The 24,920-nt window shown below is 40.8% G+C and overlaps 1 protein-coding gene across 1 annotated transcript in view; it reads right to left on the minus strand.

Moving 5' to 3' along the window:
• Positions 1–24,920, minus strand: part of DNAH6 (dynein axonemal heavy chain 6) — a 214,859-nt gene that overhangs the window by 44,158 nt on the left and 145,781 nt on the right. The window contains exons 56-62 of the mRNA XM_021697409.1: positions 23,364–23,528; positions 21,339–21,406; positions 19,002–19,182; positions 14,439–14,618; positions 12,715–12,948; positions 7,870–8,005; positions 3,379–3,548 (exon numbers count right to left, since the gene is read on the minus strand). Coding sequence (XP_021553084.1) covers positions 3,379–3,548; positions 7,870–8,005; positions 12,715–12,948; positions 14,439–14,618; positions 19,002–19,182; positions 21,339–21,406; positions 23,364–23,528 — 1,134 coding nt within the window. The remainder of the gene's footprint in view (positions 1–3,378; positions 3,549–7,869; positions 8,006–12,714; positions 12,949–14,438; positions 14,619–19,001; positions 19,183–21,338; positions 21,407–23,363; positions 23,529–24,920) is intronic.

Here is a 24,920-nt window from a genome sequence, read left to right on the forward strand (position 1 = left end):
GTTTCTTCATTATTATTTTTAAAAATATTTTTGATAGTATGATCTATTTATTTGCTTTTTACTTTGACAAAAAGTGCTTAGAGTTTACAGTAAATAACAATATACAAAGCACAAATAATTTATTTCTTGGGGCTGTTATATAAATATAAAAGTGGTAACACACTCATGAAATGTTTCTGAACTCAAAAAGTTGGAGAAATATTTCTTTTGTAAACAGGACAAACTGCCATAAATATTATATAGAGATGTAGGTTTCCAATGGCTTGATTAATGAAAGATCACGAACTATCAGTTACATGTGCAATTTCTCGTGTATGAACTGATTTTATGAAACATTTCAAATATGCAGAAAAATAAATTTGCACAAAACACACCCTTGGTTAGGCTCAAGTCTACCTCATATATACCCAGAAATGCGTATTTCCAAGAATATGGTTAAGTACATAAAATACAGAAAGGAGACGCATCAGTTACAGCTATGGAGTTGAGGTTTCCTGTGGAATTAGCATGTAGTTTCCTGTCTTTTGATTTGGTCTGGTGCTATTTGTCCCTCCAGTGATAAGTTCATGATTCCCAGGTGGAGGAAGAGGTAATACAATAGGACTGAGTATAAGGGGTGCCTGGGTGCCTCAGTCAGTTAAGTATCTGCCTTCGGCTCTGGTCATGACCCCAGGCTCCTGGGATTGACCCAACAACCCCCCCCCCCCCCCCACCCCCTGCTCAGCAGGGGAGTCTGCTTCTCCCTCTCCCTCGGCCCCTCCTCCAGCTCATACGCATGTACACGTGCGTATGCGCTCTCTCATAAATAAATAAAATCTTAAAAACAACAACAGAACTGAGTATGTGCGCATGCCTCACCACCATTGCTAAATGGTCCTCTTCACTTTCCTACTAAGCGGCTAGGAGTTCTGCTGTTTCCAATGGTGCATTAAAGATCTTGTCCATATAAAAGATAATGGATAACAACTGTGATCTTATTTCAAATCCAAGAGGCTTCTTGGTTTCTAGTTATTCTAGTCAGTGTGAGTGAAGCAGGCTGGCTTCCTGATGTTGGGCATGCCCCTGATGCAGCAGCCTGAATAGAGAGTGCACCCCTACGGCTCACAACACTGCTGAGCTGGGAGGCGTGTGGAAGATTTCCTGCCGTGGCCTTTCTTTTTTTTTTAAAGATTTTATTTATTTATTTGAGACAGAGAGAATGAGAGACAGAGAGCATGAGAGGGAGGAGGGTCAGAGGGAGAAGCAGACTCCCTGCCGAGCAGGGAACCCGATGCGGGACTCGATCCCGGGACTCCAGGACCATGACCTGAGCCGAAGGCAGTCACCCAACCAACTGAGCCACCCAGGTGCCCTGCCCTGGCCTTTCTTGTCAGTGCTCAGTTCCAGCTTCTGTGCACTCTGCATCTACAGTGTCCTTGCTTTCAGAGTCCTCATCATCCAAGGAAGTCTTGTTATCTTGCAGTGGTCTTAACTCGTAAGTGATTTTGGGGGCTTTCACTAGGTGCTTCCTGTGCCATGCCCCTGGAGGTTCCTAGGTAGTGTCCACTGACGTGCTTGCTCCTCAGGTTCCTTCCATATCACAGGTTGGAATGGATCCAATTCTGTGACCGTTCTGGAATTCTGCTGTTTTATTCTCATCAAGATTTTTATGGCAATCCTGGCAAGCATGTACGTGCAAATGCTTCAGATTTCCCACATCTATGGTCTAGGGAGTTAGGCATTTCTTGAAGACCACCCTCTGAAAATCCCACGTCTGGCTGCAGGATCGGAGACTTTGTAGTCTCTTCCCTCTTTACTACCAAGTCCTTTGCTAGGAGCTCCTCTCACTTTCTTTTTAAATTGAGTTTCCCAATTCTGACCTATGTGACTCCACTATGTCTTGCTTAGAACCGTTTTCCTGGCCTGCTGCTTGATCCTTGTCTGCCTGAGGCCTTCAGAGCATTTTTTAGTTCATCTTCCCGATCAGAATCCATAGGGAATTCCTGAATTTAGGTAAATACTTTTTTGAAGCTACTGATGGGCCGGTAGTGTACAAATTCACTCTTGAGAGACCCTGTGTTTGAGAATTCCCTCCTGTTGCTTTCATTGTGATGAGAAGGTAAGCTTTAAACTTTTGGAAATAATGACCCCTTGTTCATCCTTCCCGAGTGGTCAAACCTCATTTAAGTTATAGTGTATTAGACGAAGGGTAAAGACCCATTGTGCGTTATATTAGAACACAAGTGCTCATACTATTTTTTTAAAATTGTGGTAATATACATATAACATAAAATTTAGCATCTTAACCATGTTAAGCATATAGTTCATAAGGAAAATTGCATTCTGGTATTTCTCAAATTGGAAAAGCTGTGCAAATAATGCTCTGAGAAGATTTCATCCTGGGTGACTGTCTACACTGTGGTTTTCAACAGAGGGAAAACCTGGCTCTTAAAGAGACTGGCACCTTCCCAAGGTAGAGGAAGCCTGGACTGAAACACCAAGACTGTTAAGGTTAGGGTTCTCAGTAGATTTAGCCTTGGAAATCAACAATACTTTATGTGATATGTCTTGATGTCCTCATCTGTCTGCTTTGAGAATGATTTTTTCTCCTTATACCTGTTTAATCACATTAAAGGAGGGGTTCACAATATGGTTTCAGGATCAGCATCAGCATCATCTGGGAAGCTGGTAGAAATGCAGATTTTTAGCCTGTTGCCCAGACCTGCTGAATCAGAAACTCTGGGAGGTGGGCCCCAGGTCTCTGTGCTTTACCAAGCCCTCTAAATGATTCTGATGCACACCAAAGTTTGAAAACACTGGTATAGAGGACTTTTCTTAGCTTTGGTGAGGTGATGAATTATTCTCTAGCAGGCAATCTTTATTCATCTCTGATCTAAATGATAATTTCTTTTTTTCTCTTTCTAGTTCAAATTTCTAATAACCTTGTCCTGAGAACTGTTGATAGTACTGATGCCAAAGAAAGGATTGTTGGAATGACAGGCATTCTACTTCCTGTTGCAGTTCTAATGATTCTACCACCTGGTTTACTTAGAGGTTTTAAATTTAATTTAATTTAAATTTAAATTTTTTTAAGTAGGCTCCAGAACCAGCATGGAGCCCAGTGCAGGGCTTGAATTATTTTGAAGCAAATATGTGTCATATTTTCTCATCCTCAGCACATGTCTCTATAATATAAGGACTCTTTAGAAAACATATAACCATGGTACCGTAATCACATCTAAACAATTAACAATAATCCTTAACATCACCAAATATCTAGTCAGTGTTTACTTCCCCTAATGAAATTATAAGTGCCTGTGTGTGTGTTTAAATACAGTATATTTATTGAGCATTAGCAGAAATAACTATAACATAGTCCTTAAAAAAAAAAGATCCTACCTTCTCTTCTTTACAACATTTAATGAGAATTAGCTTTTGGAAAGAACTTAATACTGGATGCCAAGAATTATGGCTTTTGATCTCTTTTTCTTGTATCATGAATTCCTCTTCTGCCTTCATTTTAGAATAGCCTTCCCATTCAGCTGGGTTAATATAAGTCTCAAAAGATCCTGGAAACACAATTTAAAAAGATGCTTTAATTAGAGTTGGTTTGACTTTGAAATTAAATAAATATATGTGGGAATTTAAAAATCTTTACATTTACTACCAGTTTTTTACCACAAATGTAAGTATATTAATCTCCCCCTCCCCAACCTAATTAAAAATAATTTAAAATTGGATCAGAAAACAAATTCAACAGAAACCACTTACAAAAAGCAAAGCTAAAACAAAAAACCAAAATAAACAAAGAGCTTAAAAATAAAAGGATGCATAGAGACACATTAATCAAATGTGAGCAAAAAGAAAATTGAAGTGATAAGAGTAACCTTGAAAAAATTAGAATTCAAGGCAAATGTAATTAAATGGGACAAAGTAGGTTAAATTATATTAATTAAAATACAAACCCCATAATAAAAACAATAAAACAAACCTATATGTGTCAGATAATAGTGTAAGAATACATCAAGCAACCACTGCTGGAGGTAGAAGAAAAAGCAGACAAAAACATAATAGTGGTCAGAGAGAACACACAATTCTCAGTCTGTGACAGATGAAGCAAATCAAAAGCTCTGGCATATATAATTTGAACAATATAAATAACATATGAATAAATTGACATATATACAACTTTATGCCCTAGTAAAAAGAATATGGTGCTCCCTCTCCCCCATGGAATACTTAAAAGAAACGGGCTTCACATGAGGGTTAGGATCCTCGTGAGTCCTTAATAGTTATAACATGTGGCAAGACTTAGCACTGAAATTCCGGTCGGTGCACGGTCTACGGTGTGCCGTAAGCCTCTCAGCAAGCCCATACAGCCAGTGTGTCCTCCGGTAATGAAACCGGTTCCTTTGGCTGGACATTAGGCAAAATAGTCGGCTTGAATTTCAAGCTAGAAAACCACTTTCTCCAGCTGGTCTCTACTGGGGTTCTCCTCTGAGGGTCTAATAATAGCAATCAAAGAGGAGGTGACAGAAATGTAGTGACACTTGAGACTATGGCCCTGGAGGAGTGTGCACCTCTGCGAGACTTCTAGTTTCTATACAGAATGCGGACAGTATGAGACCACAGGGCACAGCACATGATTGCTGTGGTTGTGCTATTCTGAGGGCCAGAGAGTAGAGCCATTTATTCTAAAAGGACTTCTTTTTTCTGGAGGTTCTCATTACTTACTATATAATCACTACGATTCTGGCTAATGAGAGAGGCTAAGACAGCATATTTTATTTTATTTTTATTTTTTTTAAAGGATTTTATTTACTTATTTGACAGAGAGAGACACAGCGAGAGAGGGAACACAAGCAGGGGGAGTGGGAGAGGGAAAAGCAGGCTTCCCGCGGAGTGGGGAGCCCAATGCAGGGCTCGATCCCAGGACCCTGGGATCATGACCTGAGCCGAAGGCAGACGCTTAATGACTGAGCCACCCAGGCACCCCAAGACAGCATATTTTAAATAACTCTCAATTAATAGGACATGAAGCACCTAGAAACCATCAAAGACAAAAGATTAAGGCAATTAGGAAGCTTTTGAAGGTAAGAATGACATTGGAATTAATTATTAAATGTCACCTGCAATGATCTAGAGCTCACTTTTAGAACACAAACCATCCTATCACACATGTACAGACCTTCACAGTTGTGCAGGATTTCCAGAATAAACCCTGAAATTTAACAAATGAAAGCAGTAAAGTTGTTTTAAATAGCTGAAATTTTAGTCCCAACAGACAGGGACAACGCCGGGTGCCTTTTGTCCTCATGATGAGTTGTTCCCAGAACCCCTTTGCCTTCTGGTCTCCATCCCGCCCCTCCATCCCTTCTTTCTTTGCCTCTGTGTTTAGGAGGCTCCATCTAGTTCTTTCTGCTTTGGGTCTGTCCCTAACTGGCCATCTCTAGGCTTCTCCTATTAAGTGTTTTTCTTTTTGTGTTCTACCACTACCTCTAGCTGTCTTGTTTAGCTGGTCCACAACATAGAAACATCATTTCTATTTGATGCATTTATTGAAGAGCATTTCATTTTTTCTAGTCTTTATTTAGAAATCAAACAAGTATATTTGGATCCCAGAAATTCTGGTCCATCTAGACTTTAAATCACCACACTTAGTGGTTAAATAAATATGCATAGTACAAGTTTAATAAGAGTGATTGTTAAAGAATAGAACTAGAATGCAGAACCTCAAATAAGTATGGGGTAAATTAAAGAATGGAGAAGCCACCTGAAGACCAGAAAGAAGGAAAAAATGAAGCAAAGACAAAGGCTGCCAAGAAAAAAAATCTCCACAAAATAAGATGATAGAAGGAAGTTCATATCGGTCTGGATTTCTCAGTCTCACCAATATGGACATTTTGGGCCAAGTGCTTATTTGTTCTGGAGGATTGTTCTGAGCACTGCAGGATGTTTAGCCACATCCTTGGTTTCTACCTGTGAGATGCCTGTAGCATCACCCCAGACCAAAATGTCTCCAGACACTGCCAAATGTCCCCTGGGAGACAAAAGTCTTCCCCAGTTGAGAGTCCATGAAGTGGATCAATAACTCTAATAAATTATCATTGAATTAAAACTTTCCTGTTAAAAAAGAGAGACTCTCGCACTGTTCAAAACAGCAAAATTCCACTAAAGATACACCAAAAACATGACAATGACACAAAAGAGTTAAAAAAATAAAGATTATAGAAATATATAGAGGGGAAACACTAACCATGAGAATTGTGCTGTAATTACATTAACATTAGAAAATATATTTTAAGGCAAAAAAGAACTATTTAAAGAGGAATATTATTTATTTTTTAAAAAAGATTTCTTTATTGGGACACCTGGGTGGCTCAGTCGGTTAAGCGTCTGCCTTCGGCTCAGGTCATGATCCCAGGGTCCTGGGATCGAGTCCTGCATCGGGCTCCATGCTCAGCAGGGAGCCTGCTTCTCCCTCTGCTGTGCTCTCTCTCTCTCTCTCTGACAAATGAATAAATAAAAAATCTTTAAAAAAAAAAGATTTCTTTATTTGAGGCAGGTAGAGGCAGAGGGAGAGCGAGAGAGAAAATCTTCAAGCAGACTCCCCACTAAGTGTGGAGTCTGACACTAAGAGTCGGACTAAGCTGAAACTAAGCTGAAACTAAGAGTCGGACACTTAACCCACTGAGCCACCCAGGTGCACCTAGAGGAATATTATTTAATAAAAAAGGATTAGTTTACTAGGAAGATAATAATTTTAAAACTATTTATACTGAATAGCATAGTTTCACAGGATATGATGGGAAAAATTTTGGAATTTCAAAGAGAAATTGGCAATTATAGTGGTATACCCTGATACCTCCCTTAGAAATTGACTGATCAAGTATAAAAAACATTAATAAAATAAATACCACAATAAATTTGGGCTAAAGGTCACATATGGAATCTTCCATCTAAGAAAACACGCATGGAACATTTTATGAAGACTGAAATCTAAATAAATTACAAAGAGGGATGCCTGGGTGGCTCAGTTGATTAAGAATCTGCCTTCAGCTCTCTCTCTCCGACAAATAAATAAAATCTTAAAAAAAATAAAATAAATTACAAAGAATCAATTTCATGCAAACCATGAGTATAATTTCCATAACATAATTAAATTATAAACAATAAAAAGATAGTTCCCCCAATCCTAAGTGTTTTCAAGCTAAAAAGTGTACTTTTAGAACTGACAGGGCTACATATTAAAACTTTTGGGGAAAATTTACATAGAATGTTATAATTCAGAGCACTACCTCTGGGGAAGAGGAGAAGGGTCCTGTGACAGAGAGGATTCTGGGAGGCTGGTACTATTCTAGTTCTTGATTTGGGTGGTGGCTCATAAGTATAGTTAGTTTTTGATAATCAGGTTGTACGATTTTTTTTTTTTCAAGTAGGCCCAGCATGGAGCCCAACTTGGGGCTTGAACTCATGACCCTGAGATCAAGACCTAGCTGAGATCAAGGGCTGGATGTTTAACCGACTGAGCCACCCAGGTACCGCAAGTTGTACAATTTGGTTTGTGCACTTTTCCATATATATGTAATCCTTCAATGAAAAGTTAAAAAAAACAAAAAAACCTATGGGATGTAGCTAAGGCAATTCTTAGAGGTAAGTATATCCCCTTAAAATGGAGATAATAGTAAATATAAAATACTGAAAATTCATGGGCCAAGCATTCAACTCAAGCATTCAACTGGGAAAGCAAGTAGTTCACATTTTCTTAATAATGAAGAAATTTCCTAGTGAAAAATATTGATACAGCAGAAGAGGTTAAAGGAGACATCAAAGTTGGGATTCACAAGCCTGTTTATAACTCCCTATAGCAGATCCTTTTTGACATATTACCTATTCGGATGGAAATAGGATGTAACAGTATATATTGTGTAAGTCCTTTAAAAACTACAAATGATTCTTCTAAGTCACAGCATGCGAACCACATGGCAGGATGCAGCCAGGGAACATCAGGCCTAGGTGGGCGTTCCTATTAGAAGACAGAAAGAAAATGAGTAATCATTCACAAAGACAACCACAAAATATGTTTTCTGCTTGTCTAAGTGAAAAATCAAGCTCCAACATCATGCTAAAAATAACCATTTGCCTAGGACAAGGAATTAGGTGGGGTGAGACAGAAATGATGTTGAATCAGTTCTACCTGTAGAGAAGTGCACCTGGTGAAAGCTTTCCAGGTTGACATTTGCAGAAAGCAGTTGATCTGGTGAAGGGTTAACATTAAATGTGTGACTTCTAGCCTGCTCCCCAACTCATCACACCAGTCACATCAGTCTCTCCTCACCCTCCAGATAGTCTTAAAATGATTTTTTTCCCCTAAAGACTAGCTTCATGGCAGTATTCCATGAAGCACTTACACGTGGGTAAACAGTTTTACAAGAGACAGAGAAACAGCTGGGATCATAGACTGAAACTAATCCCTTGAAAGTTTCAAGAGTATTTGCATGAGGTTCTATACTACATTTTTAAGTAGATTTATTGAGATACAATTTACATACCATGCAATCCATCCATTCAAAGCATACAATCCAACGTATTTCGGTAAATTCATAGATTGGTGCAACCATTACTAGAGTGAGTTTTAGAACATTTCCTCTCCTCAAAAAACCCCTGAGTATTCTTTAGCTACTACCCTCCTATCTGCCCACGCCCCCAGCCTAAACAACTACTAAACTGCTTTCATTTGTCTGTTCTGGACACAACATATAAATCAAATTTTATAATATGTGGTCTTTTGGGACTGGCTGCTTTTGCTTAATGTTTTGAAGGTTTACTTATGTTGTGATACATCAGTACTTCATTCCTCTTTATGACTGAATAATATTCTGTTGTTATGAATAGACCACTGTTATGAATAGACCACATCAGTTGATGAACATTGGGGCTGTTTCCACCTTGTTGGTTACTATGAATAATGCTGCTAGAATATTCATGTCCAATTTTTTTGTGTGGACATGTTTTCATTTCTCTCTGATAAATACCCAGGAGTTGAATTGCTGGATCATATAGTAATTCTACATTTTGCTTGAGGAGCTGCCAGACTATTTTCCAAAGTAGCTGCACCATTTTCTGCTCTAGTCAGCAGTTTATGAGGGGACTGATTTCTCCACATCCTCACCAACACTGGTTATTATCTGTCTTTTTGATTCTAGCCATTCTAGTGGGGATGAATGGTATCTCCTTTAGGTTTTGATTTGCATTTCCCTGATGAATAATGATGTTGAACATCTTTTCATGTGCTTATGTATATCTTCCATGGAGAAATATTTATTCAGGTCCTTTGCCTATTTTTTTTTAATTGGGTCATTTGTCTTTTTTTGTGGAGCTTTAAGAGTTCTTTATATATTCCAGACAAATCCTTTCTCAGATATGATTTGCAAATATTTTCTCCCATTCTGTGGGTTGTCTTTTCACTTTCTTAAGTGTTCTTTGAAACAAAAGCATGTTTATTTTTGATAAAGTCTCATTTACCTATTTTTTCTTTTGTTGCTCATGCTTTTGGTATCATATCTAAGGATCCATTGTGAAATATGCAGTCATGAAAACTTCCATGTTTTCTTACAAGAGTTTTAGCTCTTATGTTTAGGTTTTTGGGTACATTTTAAGTTCTATATGGTGTGATGTAAGGATCTAGTTTCACTGTTTTGCATGTGGCTGTCCAGTTGGCCCACACCATTTGTTAAAAAGACTTCTTTTCAGGTGCCTGGGTGGCTCAGTCGTTAAGCGTCTGCCTTCGGCTCAGGTCATGATCCCAGGGTCCTGGGATCGAGCCCCACATTGGGCTCTCTGCTCAGTGGGAAGCCTGCTTCCCCTGCTTGTGGTCCTGCTCTCGCTATCTCTCTCTGTCAAATAAATAAATAAAATCTTTATTAAAAAAAAGGCTTCTTTTCCCAATGAATTGTCTTGGCACCCTTGTCAAAAATTGGTTGACTATTTCTGGATTCTTATATTTGATTTCATTTATCCATTTCTCTATCTTTGTGTTAGTATCATACTGTCTTGATTATTGCTGCTTTGTAGTGAGCTGTGGGATCTGGATCCTTTGCGATTCTGTATGAACTTTAAAATATGCAATTCCATACGAATTTTAAAATAAACTCGTCAAGGGGCGCCTGGGTGGCTCAGTTTTTAAGCATCTGCCTTCAGCTCAGGTCATGATCCCAGGTCCTGGAATGGAGCCCCGTATCAGGCTCCCTGCTCAGCGGGAGGCCTGCTTCTCTCTCTCCCATTCCCCCTGCTTGTATTCCTCTCTTGCGCTCTCTCTCTCTCTGTCAAATAAATAAATAAAAAATCTTTAAAAAAAATATTCTCTCTGTTCCTTAAAAAAATAAATAAATAAACTCATCAATTTCTACAAAGAAGTCAGCTGGGATTCTGATGGAGATTTCACTGAATCTGTGGATCACTTTGGGCAATATTGCCATCCTAACAGTACTAAGTCTCTAATCCATGATTATGGGATTTTTTCCCCACTTATTTAGGTCCTCAAATGTCTTTCAACATGTTTTGTAGTTTTTAGAGTATAAGTTTGAGCTTCCTTTGTTAACTTTCTAAGTATTTTATTCTTTCTACTGCCATTGTAACTGGATTTTTTCCTAATTGCATTTTCAAATTGTCTCTTGCAAGCATCTATGAGAAATACAAATTAATTTTGTATATTAATCTTATATCCTGCAAACTTGCTGAACTCATTTATTAATTCTAATACTTCAGTTAATTTTTAGTAGGTTCCTTCGTATTTTCTATATACAAAACCATGTCCCCTGCAAATAGAGATACTTTTACTTCTTCCTGTCTAATTCTTCCTGGATGCCTAATTGAGCTAGCAAGGATCTCCAGTACAATGCTGAAAAGAAGTGGTTAGAGCAGACATCCTTGTCTTGTTTCTGATCCTAGGGAGAATGCACCCAGGCTTTCACCACTAAGTATGGTGTTAGTGTGTGTTTGTGTACATGACCTTTATCTAGTTGAGAGAGCTCTCTTCCATTTATAGTTTGTTGAGTGTTTTTATGATGAAAAGGTGTTGGGTTTTGTCAAATGCTTTTTCTGTGTCTACTAAGATGATCATGCAGTTTGTTTTTCTCTTCTGTTGATTCTAATGCTATGTAGCGTTTATGATAAAAACGGAAAATACTAGTATTAAAATACTAGTAACTAAATAAAGTAACTCGATAAAAGATATCCTCCAAACACATTTATAAAAAAAAATTAGCCAAGAATCATTCCAATTTCCTTGTGGTGGAAGAAAAGAGAGTTTAATAAAAATTTTTGAGATGTGTCTTAAGATGATTTCTGACTAATTTTAAGTTTTGTGTTTGATGGTATTTAAAACATATTTTACATTTCTTTTCAAAATATGTTGCTCATGAGAAGTAGCAGGTGGTACTGGAATGGACACAGGCTTTGGAAGCTTAGACAGGTTTGAATCAGACTCGGTCATGCGTTAGTTATCTGATTCTGGAAAGTTCTTTAACCTCTTTAAACATCTGCTTGAGAAAACTGTAAACAAGGCTATTAACAGAGTGTTGTGAGAAGGACGATAAAGCACTGGGAAGGGCCTGGCTGAGTGACCCACTAACAGTCAGCAATAGAGTGAAGCGGGTAGGAGGGCAAGCTCTGCAGACTGACTGTGAGGGTTCCAACACTGGTCCCAAACCCCAGTAAGTATGTGAACATGACAAGTTATTTAATCTCTCTGTGCCAATTGTCTATCTGCAGGCTAGAGATAAAATTAGGAACTCACATAAGGATACTGAGAGGAATAAATGAGCTGATATCTATAAAACATATAACAAGCCCTCTGAAGTATGAATTGTGATTATGAAGTTAAGATAGCATTAAGCAAGGTTTAATAGAATATGTAAGATGGGGGGGTACTGGGAAGGAAGGACGGCTGGTGGAGAGGTCTTGTCGGGCTTGTCCTGGGAGCACAGGGCACTGAGAGTCAAATAAAAAAGGCATAAAGTCCAACCTCCCAGTGATACACGGAGGCTCAAATAGTGGCAAACAGGTGCAGAGGTCATGTCTGCAGAGACCAAAGGTGGGGCTCAAGATAGGCAGGGCAGAGCCAAGCATTTAGAGTGGGGCTAAGCTGGAACTGCAAGCAAGAGTTGGGGGGGGGCGTGGCTCACTTCTGTGGGCCACCCAATTCATGGTATGTGGGTGAGATAGGCTAGTTTAAGGGGCTGGAGAAAGTCTGACAAAAGGATGAACACAAAGAAGGAAACTGCAGGAGAGCTCGTATTACAGTATTCCAGAAGGCGACAGTTCAGTCATATTAGTTCCTGTGTTTTATAATGAAAGATGTGTCCAGGCAAGAGGGAGTCATGATTTCCCAAACACTATTGCCAAATCTGTGAATTACAACATTTATTGCATTTTAGCTCTTCATATGTGTAAGATGGTCAACTTTTCAAAACATGTTCACATCTCCTAGCCCATTGGTTAATCCCGATATCCCTTTTCTATAGGTGAGGACAGTGCTGCCTAAAGAGGTTAAATTTACTGACATTGCCCAGCTACTGTAGACGGAGCTAAGTGGCAGCCTAGCCCCTAGACCCCCAGTACCTGCCCTCCTGGGCCACATGGCCAAATGTATCACCTTCAGCCACTGCAGACCACTGGTAGGTGCTTGTGGTCCCGATCTAGAACAAATTTACAATCCAAACTTGAGATAGGTACCTTTTCTAATCCTGCAGAACCTCGGAGAAAGAAATTCCATTCAGCATCAGTTAAGTTTTCTTGCTGACGCATGATCTCAACACAGAGCATAAAGCTGTAGATGAGTTTATGTTGTTCAAAAAGTCCTCTTGAAACATTGACATAAGCGGTTAGAAGAGTTTGTTCCAGCAGTATTTCCAAGCGTTGCTGTAGATCATCTGTCCTTAGAGAAGTCTCGATTGTTGTATTGAACAACTGTGCAAAAGAGAGCTCTATCAATCTCTGATTTAATTCAATTTCTGTGGAGGAAAAAAAAAAAACCCCTGCTCCTCACTCCCGCCCTTTGGGACCCTGTATTCAGTGGGTAAATAGCAGCACAGGAGAGGACTACTGTACTATGAAAAAGTCCAGAATTCACCCCAAATTGATAAGTGATAGTTATTTTCTGCATTCCCCTACCTCTCCCCATTTTTCAGAAACGAACCACTGCGAACCCTTGACAGTATACAAAAGGCATCATCTTGATGTGAGGCGGAACACAGGAAAATGGAGGTGAACTGCCATCACCCGTTTTTTCATGTTCTTAACTCGGATTTGATAATCACTTTGGGGTGAGAGACAGAAGGGCAAGGTAAGGTCATGTGCTCTTCTTGGCACTCCCCCAAGATCGTTAGGATGTGGGAAGAATGGGCTAGGATTTCGCCAAAATTTAAGGGAAAGCCCTTGTTAATTCTCCCCAAAGTTTGGTTGACAAAGGGAAACAGAGGTGTTATTTAACACACTTAGAAGAAAAGAGGATTGAGCTTTCTTTAACAACCTGACAAGAAGCAGACAAGTTCAAAATCCAGGGAAGGTGTGACGCTTGGTGCCAAAATAAAACATGGCAAACCTTGACACACACTGGTAGCTGAGAGAAATTTTGGTGGTGAACAGAGGGTGCTACTGGGGATGCTGGGTAAGTTCTGCTGTATAATGGGTGAAGCAAACTCCCTGTCTCCCCCGGAAATCTTCGGGTAAATTGTTCCTGCTTGCTCAAGTTTTGTGACATTGCATCTGCTCTTGGGAGAGATGGACTGCTGCCACAAAGAGGATGAGGGGTGAAAGTATCCTGCTCATGAGAAGTCTGATTCAACAGTGAATATGAGATGAAGAAGAGAGACCATACAAAAAACAAAAGTTGCACAGTAATATCAGTAATATGGTGGGAGTGGGAAGCAACCAAGGACAGGAGAGCAGGCCATGTATGATTTGTCTAAAAAACGTTGGGGAGGTGCGGTGAGGGATTGGGATAGCCTGTTGTATAGAAAGTTCTGGGGACAAAGATACAGAAACCAATTCGCTTAAGGTCAGTGCTGTCAGAGACTTGAGATACAGCACAGTAAAAATCTAATAGGAGAAAGGAAGTTGGATTATTGTAGAGAGAGTATAAAGAAACAGCATGGAGCTATGAGTCTGAAAAGAAAAAAAAAAGGCAGGCAAGAAGGAAAACCAACAAGCTAGTTAGCCAAGGAGGCCAAGAGAAAGTCTTTCTTTTCTTTCTCTGCAGTTTTCTGTGCATACTGGGCACTTGAGTGTTGAGAAGACATGGCAGGTGGAGTCACTCTTGAACAGGTAAGTCTGAACCCAAGCTCCTAGAGGGTCTTACTTGATAACTAGACTCACAAACTGTCTGAGGCTAAAGTAACTCAACTGGGTTTAAAGGGAAACCAAAGAAATAAAGTTCACTGACAAAACAACACACTTACCTGTTTAAAGTATTTTAACGAATACTGGTACATAGGATCTATTTCTGAGAGGCTTGCAATAACAAAGTACATGACGGAGCCTTGAGTGGCTACTGGACGGTACTTCTCACGAGCGACATTGATCATCATTTCAGTGGACTCGGCTTCCTTTAGCCTGATTTTAATGGCACCAGAAGTGATCTGAATAAAGATATGAAAACAAGTTCTTAAGGATCCCTTTTTTAAAAAAATGGTAGGATTTTTGGAGTATATCCAGTTAGGTCTAGGAAAGAAATAAGGATACAGTGAATTAGTGATTATAATAAGGGGGTCCCCAGATAGAATGACTGAATCTCAGGTCTCCGTGACCTTCTTCTGACTGAGCTGACCTCTTTCCTTCCAGAACATGGAATAGGCAGCTGGGAACAGGCAACACAAGAAGCCCTGACAAGCTGGAGCAGCACTTCTCTTGAGACTTGACTCTGAATGACTTCTGGAAAGGAAGCACTAATACAGCACTCCCAGTTGCTCCCTGACTTCCCCATGAGCAGTCCTCAAATGATGTGGGGTTTGCATAATGAGAGAAGGTATAAAGGGAGAAGGGGCATCCATGAAACTGCCCCACAGAGGAGGGTGGAGAGAGGCTGGAAGGAAGTGGTATCACATCCCACTCTGGAATAATAAGGAAGACTAAGATTCTCTTTCTGTCCCTAGTGTTCCCAGGTGTAGACATAAGGCAACCTGGGGATAGTAGCTGTTGTTTGTGAAGGGTTATAAAGCTAAGTTGTTGGAGATGGTTGTGAGGTCTTTGCTGTTCTTTTGGTTTTCTGTTTTGGGTTAGTGGCTCTGGTCAATAGGCATTCTAAGGTTCCCTTCTCTGGCTCCCCCAGTCTCTCTATATTGCTGCCTGTCTGTCCTCCTCTCCCAACCCCCATTTCTTTCAGCTGTGGATATTCCTCAACTGGGAATTTGTCTCTAGAAAGTCAAAGGGTCTAGGTCAGGGACCATGAAAAATCACTGTGGGAACTGCTGTTTAGTGTTGGCTCTATTGAAAGGAGAGCTAAAAGGGAGTCTGAACAAACTTTCTGTCTAGACCTCACTGCCCAATAGAAACATAGTGTGAGCCACATATATAATTCTATCTCTTCTAAGTTTATTAAAAGTAAAGGAAACAAGTGAAATTAATTTTAACAATAATTTTATTTAGCCCAATAGAACCTAATATATGTTGATTATATTAGCATTTAATCCATTTAAAATAAACTGAGATTTTTAACTTTTTTTTTGGATTAAGTCTTTGAAATCTAGTGTGTATTTTATACTAACAACACATCTTAATTCAGGCTCGCCACATTTCAGGTGCTCAATAGCCACATGTGGCTAGTGGCTAAGTTCTAGACTGTCGACCCCTGTCCTCCAAGAGAGGGAAGGGAGGGACTCAGAGCTTTTTCCAGGAATCAAAGGCTCAAACTCTCTTTGTATTAACCACTTAGGAACCTGAGGGGACAAGAAAGGGTAGAGTTGAGTGGAAAACCTCGGTCTCAATATTGGACTCAACTAAAGCATTTACATATGAGTAGGAAAAAGAAAGTTGATATAGGAGCAGTTGGATCAAGGAGACCCACCTGTGAACAATCCTTGGAGGAGCCCAAGGCCCTGATAATGAAGAATCCAGGGCGAAAGAGAAAGCAAAGTAGACTACTTTCTTCTTTTTGCCAGAGAATATTAGAAGACTATACACCTCAGTTGAGCTTAGTAACTACTTATAGATTTTATGTCCAAGAGACTTGAGGCCTCAGCAGTGATTAGAGAATATGACATGTATTTTAAAATGAGGGCTCTGGGGGGCACCTGACTGGTTTAGTTGGAGGAGCATGTGACTCTTTATTTCAGGGTTGTGGGTTTGAGCCCCATGTTGGGTGCAGAGATTATTTAAAAAAACAAACAAACAACTTAAAATAAAATAAGGGCTCTGGGAGTTTAAGGGAGTATAAACTGTAGGCAGGAAGTGGTAGGAAATGAAGCCCAGGAACAATCAGTCCTATCCCTACCTGATAGAAAGGAAATCTTCAAGGCAACTCCCTGCAGACACAGAAACCAGCTCACAGAGAAAGAAGGGAGTCAGAACACATGTATCTACCTTACTCCCTACTGAAACCATGATACAATTATAGTAAAGGGATTTTTTAAAACAGTGCAAACCCACAAAGATAGGAAGAATGGAAGAGGAAATATCAATAAAATTTTGAGAACTAGAAAGCAGAGAGTAGAGTGGTAATGACTTAGCAGACGCAGGAAAATAGATTCCTAAGCTGGCAAAGGGAAAAGCCAAAAAGTCACCCAATTTGTAAAACCGGATCCCCGTCAAAGGCTTAAGAATTCGTGGCATCCAACCCCTGGAAGTGGGAAGGGCCTAAAATAAGAATTGGTTGATAGACTCCCAAGTCATCTCCCCACCAGGCAGGGGGTTGTCCCTTCCCCACTCTGACTGAAAAACAGAGGTTTCTTCCTTGGGGAAATTAAAAGAGAGGATTTTTTGATGGAAGGAAGCCAGGGATAGTTGAGGGCCCGGTACCATAATGAAAACAAAGAGATTAGGTAAATGTATACACAATGGATACTAGGATACCCTAGCTCTTCTCCTGTCCTCAGCCCCTAAAATACTTGCAGCCAGATCTTCATACTTCTAGGCAATGTAAACATTGGATATGTAACTATAATCAGAATATAAGTACAGTGGGAGGCTAGGGGATGGGAAGAGTGTGTGTGTGTGTGTGTGTGTGTGTGTATGTATGTATGTGTGTGGTAAAAGTATAGACAACAGTGAATGGATAAAAGAAAAACTCAAAAAGTAGCAATATGAGTCTTTATTTAGAGAAAAGATGTAAAACCCCAAATAATCAAAACAAAAAAGAAGAACATAGTTTTTTTATGGAGGAAGTCATGGATGGTAGTGGTGGTGGTGGTGGGCATAGAGAAAGCAGGGAATGCTATCGAAAAACTTGTACAAGTATTTCATTCCTTAAGTAATTTGCACGTAAAGCTTTGTTTATTTATTTATTTAAAGCGCATGAGTGGGAGGGGCAGAGGGAGAGGGAGAGAGGGAATCTCAAGCAGACTCTGCACTAAGTGCGGAGCCCAATGAGGGGCTCAATCCCATGACCCTGAGATCATGACCTGAGATGAAATCAAGAGTCAGACCCTTAACCAACTGTGCCACCCAGGTGCCCCTCATGTAAAGCTTCGATAAAAAAAAAAATAAATAAATGGGTTAACCATTGACTTCCAGAAACTAAAAACCCAAGGAAGAATGAATGGAAAGAGGATAAAGAGACTGACAAACAAGCAAAGAGAGAAGAGAAATGGGAGACCCAGAATGGGATCTCAAGAGACTGTAGGATAGAAAGCAGTATCATTTCTGATGTCAATGAAAGACAAAGGACATAAACTTCTGTATTCCGGGCGCCTGGGTGGCTCAGTTGGTTGAGCGACTGCCTTCGGCTCAGGTCATGATTCTGGAGTCCCGGGATTGAGTCCCGCATCAGGCTCCCTGCTCAGCAGGGAGTCTGCTTCTCCCTCTGACCCTCCTCCCTCTCATGCTCTCTGTCTCTCATTCTCTCTCTCGCAAATAAATAAAAATCTTAAAAAAAAAAAAACAACAAACTTCTGTATTCCATGTCAAAGGGTTTTTTTTTTTAGTAAATTACTTTCTGTTTCTCATGAATGGATGAAAATCATTTTATAGGTTTTATTTCCAGCATACTTTTAAAATTATGGTCTGAATGAGAAACAATTTAGTACAAGATTATATGTTTAATGTAAAACTTCATCTTACTATTGTGACATTTTTATTGAGCACCAGTTATATATAGGGCACCATGGTTAGCCCTTGGAGAAGGAGTATCAAGCTGAACTAGTCACAGATTCAACACCAAATTGAATAGGCTAACATGAGACTTAAGACATGGGATTTGATAATGGTGACATAAGGTAAACAATGTCAAGGGCTGTAAAAGAGGGTCAGGTAAGTTGCTACAGGTGTTCCAAGGAGGAAGAGATTAATTCCAGCTGGGCATACCAGGGAGGCTTCCCGATGGAGATGGCACTAATGTGACTATAACTGCTTTTCCTTTCAACTTGTATCCTGTCCCAGTTCTTTACATGCTTGAATAAAAAAATGCAGACAAGACAAGAGGAGCAGTTGTCTACGATTTACCTCCTCTTCCATTGTGGGGTGAGGGGCCCTGCTAGCTAGGTTCATTCTTGCGCGATGCTGGCAGCCCTGGTGTGGCTGCCATTCTTGCTATAAAAGATTTGCGGGACCCGGGGCACCTGGGTGGCTCAGTCAGTTAAGCGTCTGCCTTCGGCTCAGGTCATGATCCCAGGGTCCTGGGATCGAGCCCCACATCGGGCTCCCTGCTCAGTGGGGAGCCTGCTTCTCCCTCTTCCACTCTCCCTGCTTGTACTCTCTCTCTCAATAAATAAATAAAATCTTAAAAAAAAAATTTGCGGGACCCTCAAAAGCGGCAGTTGTAACTTTTGAAGCAATACACTTTCTATACATACTAAAAATATTTTACTTGCCTTTGAATCCTGGAGTGTGTCAATAAGTTCTTCATTGTCCAGGATATTTCCTTCCGATGTAAAGAGCATTCTCAGGATTTTCTCCTCGATAGTTTTCAGCTGGTTTTTGTCAGTGTTGATCCTCACAATGAGCTTGATTCTTTGTTCCTCCAACTCGGGTTTTTCGAGTCGTACCACATCACTGGAACCAAAGTTTGAATACTTAAAGTATGGCTTTATCAGTGCCCTGAAGTTGCTTCTATTTTTCTTTACTACTTAGCTGAGTACTAATGCTACTAGCCAAGTCCTAGTGCATAAGGCGCCTCTTCGCTGGGTTGACAAGGTGGCTATTCACTGAATGACATGTTAGTTCTGATTATCTTCTATTTCAAAACTGACAGTCTCCCACAGTCCCCATAGCTTCTGCTCATCTTCTCTTCAGAAAACCTGCTCAGTACTTATCCCCTAATCATTCAATTTCTGTATCTAATGCTTGCTTGTGCCAGGCTGAAAATGGTGCCTGGAATATTCTTTTGATGGGAGATTCTGAAATCCCACCACCTCCATGAAGTGAGTCTTGCCTGGGTCTCATAAAAGCGCCTTACCTCCAGCTCCACCCCGTCAAAACATGTGAACTTAGATCTCCCTTCATTTTTGCTTTCGTAATCCCAGCCCTGTGTTTGCAGGAACTAATCTTTATTAAGCGTCACTCTGTGCCAGGCACCCTGCTCAGAGTTTTATGCGGATTCTCTTGTAATTCTTTGAATGCTCCTGTGAGGTAGGCACTGTGGTTACCACAGACCCTAGTGGGTCACTTCCTGAGCTCACGTGGCTCTGAGAGGCAGAGCTGGGCTTGCATCTGGCTTCGCTGACTCCAGGGCACGTGCTTTACCTGCTAGAATGAACGGCCTCATTGTTCATTTTTATGTACATACCGAGTTCAGAAACTTTAAAAGTTATTATATGAACACCATAAGAAATCATCATCTCAAGTTCATTTGTTTAAATAATTTTTTCAGAAGAGAGGAGTATAAACTAGAACCCAGAGATTCTGTATCCTACACCGGAGGCTCAACATTCTCGCTTCCAGGGCACTTGTCTGTGTCCCTGCAGTCTAACATGCTGACAGCTTGTGACACAACTAAGGGGAACTCCTCACGGGAGTGCACGGGTATGAAAACGGTTCAGCCATGTCCTTAGAACATGTCCGTAAAATGTGCTGAAATACCCTTTGTCTGGAAAGAAGTTAGCCTAGCAGAAATTAAGCAAGTTAGTGGCTGGCAGAATAGATTCCTAAAATAAACAAGGAAAACGAGACTTAAACTCAGTGATAATGGAATAAGTCAGGATAATCTTGACCCAATTTTGACTTGACTCAATGAATATGACGACTTATTTTGAACGTGGGTCTAAATAATCTTTTCCTTTAGAGCTAATGTAGTATATACACATACACACATACATACACATATACTCACACACACATATATAATGAGTTTTTAACCATATAAATTTATTATTTCAATAAATCCTTACAATTTTTTTGTCTAAGCCTCTTGGCTAATTCTTTTTTTTTTTTTAAATACATGTCCCTTTTGAGAACAAATATTTTATTTTATTTTTAAAGATTTTTTATTTATTCATTTGAGAGAGAGAATGGGAGAGAGAGCACGAGACGGGGGAGGGTCAGAGGGAGAAGCAGACTCCCCGCTGAGCAGGGAGCCCGATGCAGGACTTGATCCCGGGACTCCAGGATCATGACCTGAGCCGAAGGCAGTCGCCCAACCAACTGAGCCACCCAGGCGCCCGCCTCTTGGCTAATTCTGATAATTACTATCAACAATTCATAATCTTATTTTTGGGAAGCAGAGATTTAATCACAGAGTATACCGAAGGAGGGTATTTAATTTTTTGAGGTGGACAGATGTAGGTACAATTAAGTACACCAGGAAAACACCTGTAAACCAGTAAAACAGGAAAGCTCTCTTTGGGAGTTTTTCTCACAGGTATGGAGCAAAGCATCTCAAGGAACCACACGATGACTGACTTCATTCACTTGCCCAAGATTGGAAACCCCAGCGAAGGGGAAGAGGCCGGGCTGGGCTGAAGGCCTGGCCCGAACCATGGTTGAGAATTAAGGGTATATCCCTGATCTTCTTGAGAAGACCGTGAACAAAACTGGCAGCTGCAACAGTGACAACCGATGAAGAACCTGGTTGTTTATTATCATCTTTATGACTGATGACTCATGAGTGGTGCCTTCACACATTAAAATGTTTTGTCACAATTTCTAAACAAAATATGAGGAAACTTTGCCTCCCCCCTCCCCTCCCCCCACTTTTTTTTTTTTCTTTTTACCTTAACAATTGATCCTCTAGACCTGATTTGGTTACGGTGAAATTGATGATGGTAACTTTAATGCACACCTGAAAGAGAAGCATAGATTTACATAAAAATGCTTAAGTTCAGATGAGTCAAATAAGAAGTGCTTTCTTTAGTAGAACAGGGCCCATTATTACCCAGCTGGATGTCTCTTGGGTCTAATTGTGAACATACCCACACACCCACCAAGCATATTATGTCTTACAGAATCCTAATATGATTTTCCCTGCAGTATGAATGACAATCTTGTTCCTCACAGGCCACAGTTATAGAATCCTACATGGTGCTTTAAGGAAAGGTGAGCCAGCAGAGGGTTAAAAAGATCAGGTTCTGATACCAGGTACGCCCTTTAGTGCATGTTGGACAAGCTATTCACCCCTGCTGAGCTTCAGTTCCTGAGATTTAAAAATTGGGATAATAATAGTTATAACTCACAGGGTATTTATGAAGACCAAATGAGGTAAGAAAATCACTCAGTTACAGTGACTTGTACATAGTTTGTCCTTGTTGAAAAGAAGTGATGACTGGTAATAGAGCTTTATATGTATTGTGTCATCATAACATTTTTATGAAAAATAGTTGCTATAGTATTCTCACATTACTAGAATAAGTTAACAGCAAAAAAAGTGTTTGAACGTCCCATATTTTACATGTTATTCTTATTTAATCTTCACAATGAATCCTTGAAGTAGGCTTTATCTCCACTTTTTGGTTAATTGACTTGAAGATCCAGGACATGGAATAACTGGCCCACGGTCACAGAGCTAGTGTTGGGTAAGGTGTGCGATGCTCCCTCCCAAAAGTTAAATAAGTGAGAAGGTTGTAAGTCATGGCACATCGGTCACTTTTCTAAACTTCACCATGGATCTTGCGACATGAGCTCTGGCAGTGGCTGTGAAAATTATACCCCTCAAGGCTGACCTGGGCTTTTAGTGGCATTTCCCTCATCTTATTCAAGAGGTGTGTCTGTTTCATCTAACCTGAGCACATCTAGTGAAGACAGGCAGCTATGAGAAAATCGGTAACTAAAAGGAAAATGACACTATTTGGAATGGCATATGCAAGGATTTTATTGTTTTTGGGATGGAGGGGAGAGGTGAAGGAGTAATTCTGATTTGTGAAGTTTCTTCCCTCATTGTGTGAGCCCTGTTGGAAAAGGGGAGACCTGCCACACTGGGAAGACCCCGGGGAGCGTGCAGCCGTGCCTGGAGCTGTGGCAGCACCGAGGGACTGCGGGGGACGAGCGACCTCTTGGAGCCCCGTGCAGGAAGGGAGAAAGGAGACCCAGCTGCCTTCATTTCTGTTGCAACTGCCTTGGGCTCTGCAGCACAAGAGTAGTTCTTCCGGATCCTATGGTAGGTCAGGGACGTGTGTGGAAGTGAGGTTCACATAGATCCCCTTAAAGTCTAAGCGCATGAGGGATGCCCCCTCCTCCAGAACTCTAAGCACAGACACACTGGATGTTTGAGTCATCATTCTCTAATGGTGACAGTCACCAGAGTTTTCAAGCTGGCAACTTCTTTATTTGGGCCTTTATGCCACGGGCATTTGCAAATGTTAACATTCGCATGTCCCCCTCTCCCCACAGACTCTCTGTGAAGCCCTGGTTCATTTATGAGCCACAGCAAGAGGTGCACAAATGGCCTTGAGCTGCAGGAGGGAGAAGAATGATTAGAAGGGAGTGCTGCTCTGTGTTGTGCAAGCAGCTGTGGGCCGGGAGGGAGATGGACAGAGCGCGCTGAAGAGGTGCTCGGGGCCTCGGGCAGGGCAGCACCTAGGGACCGGGTGGGGAGGGACTCAAGTCCAACTGAATGGCGAGCAGAAGGGCAACTGGAATCAGAATCAGGACGCAGAAGAGAAGCAAGAGTGGAGGACAGTGGAAGGAAGGGGTGTGGCAGAGCAGCGGGGAAAGGGGGAGCTGGGAGAGGGCCCACCAAATGTCAGAGACCGTCACATGTAATAGTCCACTCGGGCTGGGAATTCGAGACCAGCAGCTCATACCTCAGGCAGGTAGTGGGGATTTGGCAATTTGGTTGTCATATAGAACCTAAAGTTTTTGTCATAATCAATGTCTGAATCTCCAAGGTGAATGAGCAGCCGTCCACCACTCATGAAAGTCTGCTTCAAGAGAATGGGTTCTAGAGCTGGATCCAAGGTTTCTTTAAGCTTGAAAGTTAAAATAGAATACGAAAAAAAAAAAATAATAAGCCATTAAAATGGATGGTATCAATTTCTCTAAATTCCTTAGGCCTCCAAATTTACTTTGAATGAGCAATTTTCCAGTGGTTATCTTACTGGTAGTCTAAGAAAATATGATCATGTGAAGGCAATACAGATGGTTAGACTAATTGTACATACCATTCATCCCCATAAGGAAGAATCTGAGAAAGGCGGGTCTCTGCACGTGGCCCTTCGGCAGGACCCAGACAAATGATCTGTTCACTCTCATGGCTGTTCTAAGGCAAATGATGACAGTCTACAGCCTGCAGGCCAAATCCTGCCCTCTGTGACCTGTTTTTGTATGGCTTTTAAGCTAAAAATGATTTTTCACCCTGTTCAAGGGTTATAAAAACAAAACCCTAAACCCAAACCAAAACAAAGAAGAATATTTGTTTGAATAATATTTGTACAGGGACTGTATGTGGCCTAGAAAAACTAAAATATCTGGCTCTTAACAGAAAAAGTTTGTGGACCTCTATTTTGTATGATTGCTATTTTCTTTCCCTCAAAGCAAATTTGACTGTTGGCAAGAACTTGGGCCTGCAGACACTGCTATCACACCCCATGACAAACACCCTTATGTCAGCATGCGTGTGATGGGGGTCCATGACCCAGGAGCTGTCAAAATTTGATTGTAATCCATAGTTAACAAATCTATTTCATACTGTGACATGATACCCAAGAATGTAAACAAAAGTTTATGAGATAAAATTTCCATTTCCACCTATGATGCAATTTTGTGTTCTTAAAAATCTATTCTATATCATTAAAAAATGCTGGTTGAGACCGACTAACTCCATTTCACACCCATGAATAGGTGGAGAGGAAGTTGGAAAATACTGCTTTACGAATGTAAAAAGCAGCTAGGTGCATGTTAATGACTCCAAGTCACAGAAAGCAGTTACAAGGTCCTGCCATCCAGGGGCAGAACGTCATAGAAAGTCTTTTGTGCCCTGCCTTGGAGAAGAAATTCCCCCAGGACCTCCTGTGTTACAAAGTAAACTGCAGTTTAAGAATCCAGTTTGGGGCTAACATAACTGCACCAAAGGTTTGGGGAGACTTTACCCTCCCCTGTAACATCAGGGTTTGGGTGAGGGCCTGGGACCCACGACAGAACCTTTCCTATGTTGGTCGGTCAAGGCTAGGAGGGTAGAGAATAATAATATTTATGCCCACCAGAATGTTTTGCTGGCCTCCCGTCGTCAGCATGTGTAGACAGTTCCTGCTGGCCCCAGGGCTCTGCTGCTCTGCACTTTCATGGCAGCTAACCATCAAGAGCCACAACGGGGCTAAGAATCAGCAGTGTCAGAAAACAGCCCATCCCACTAACACCAAAAC

The sequence above is a fragment of the Neomonachus schauinslandi genome, chromosome 10, assembly GCF_002201575.2.
Source record: "Neomonachus schauinslandi chromosome 10, ASM220157v2, whole genome shotgun sequence".
NCBI classification, from domain to species: Eukaryota; Metazoa; Chordata; class Mammalia; order Carnivora; family Phocidae; genus Neomonachus; species Neomonachus schauinslandi.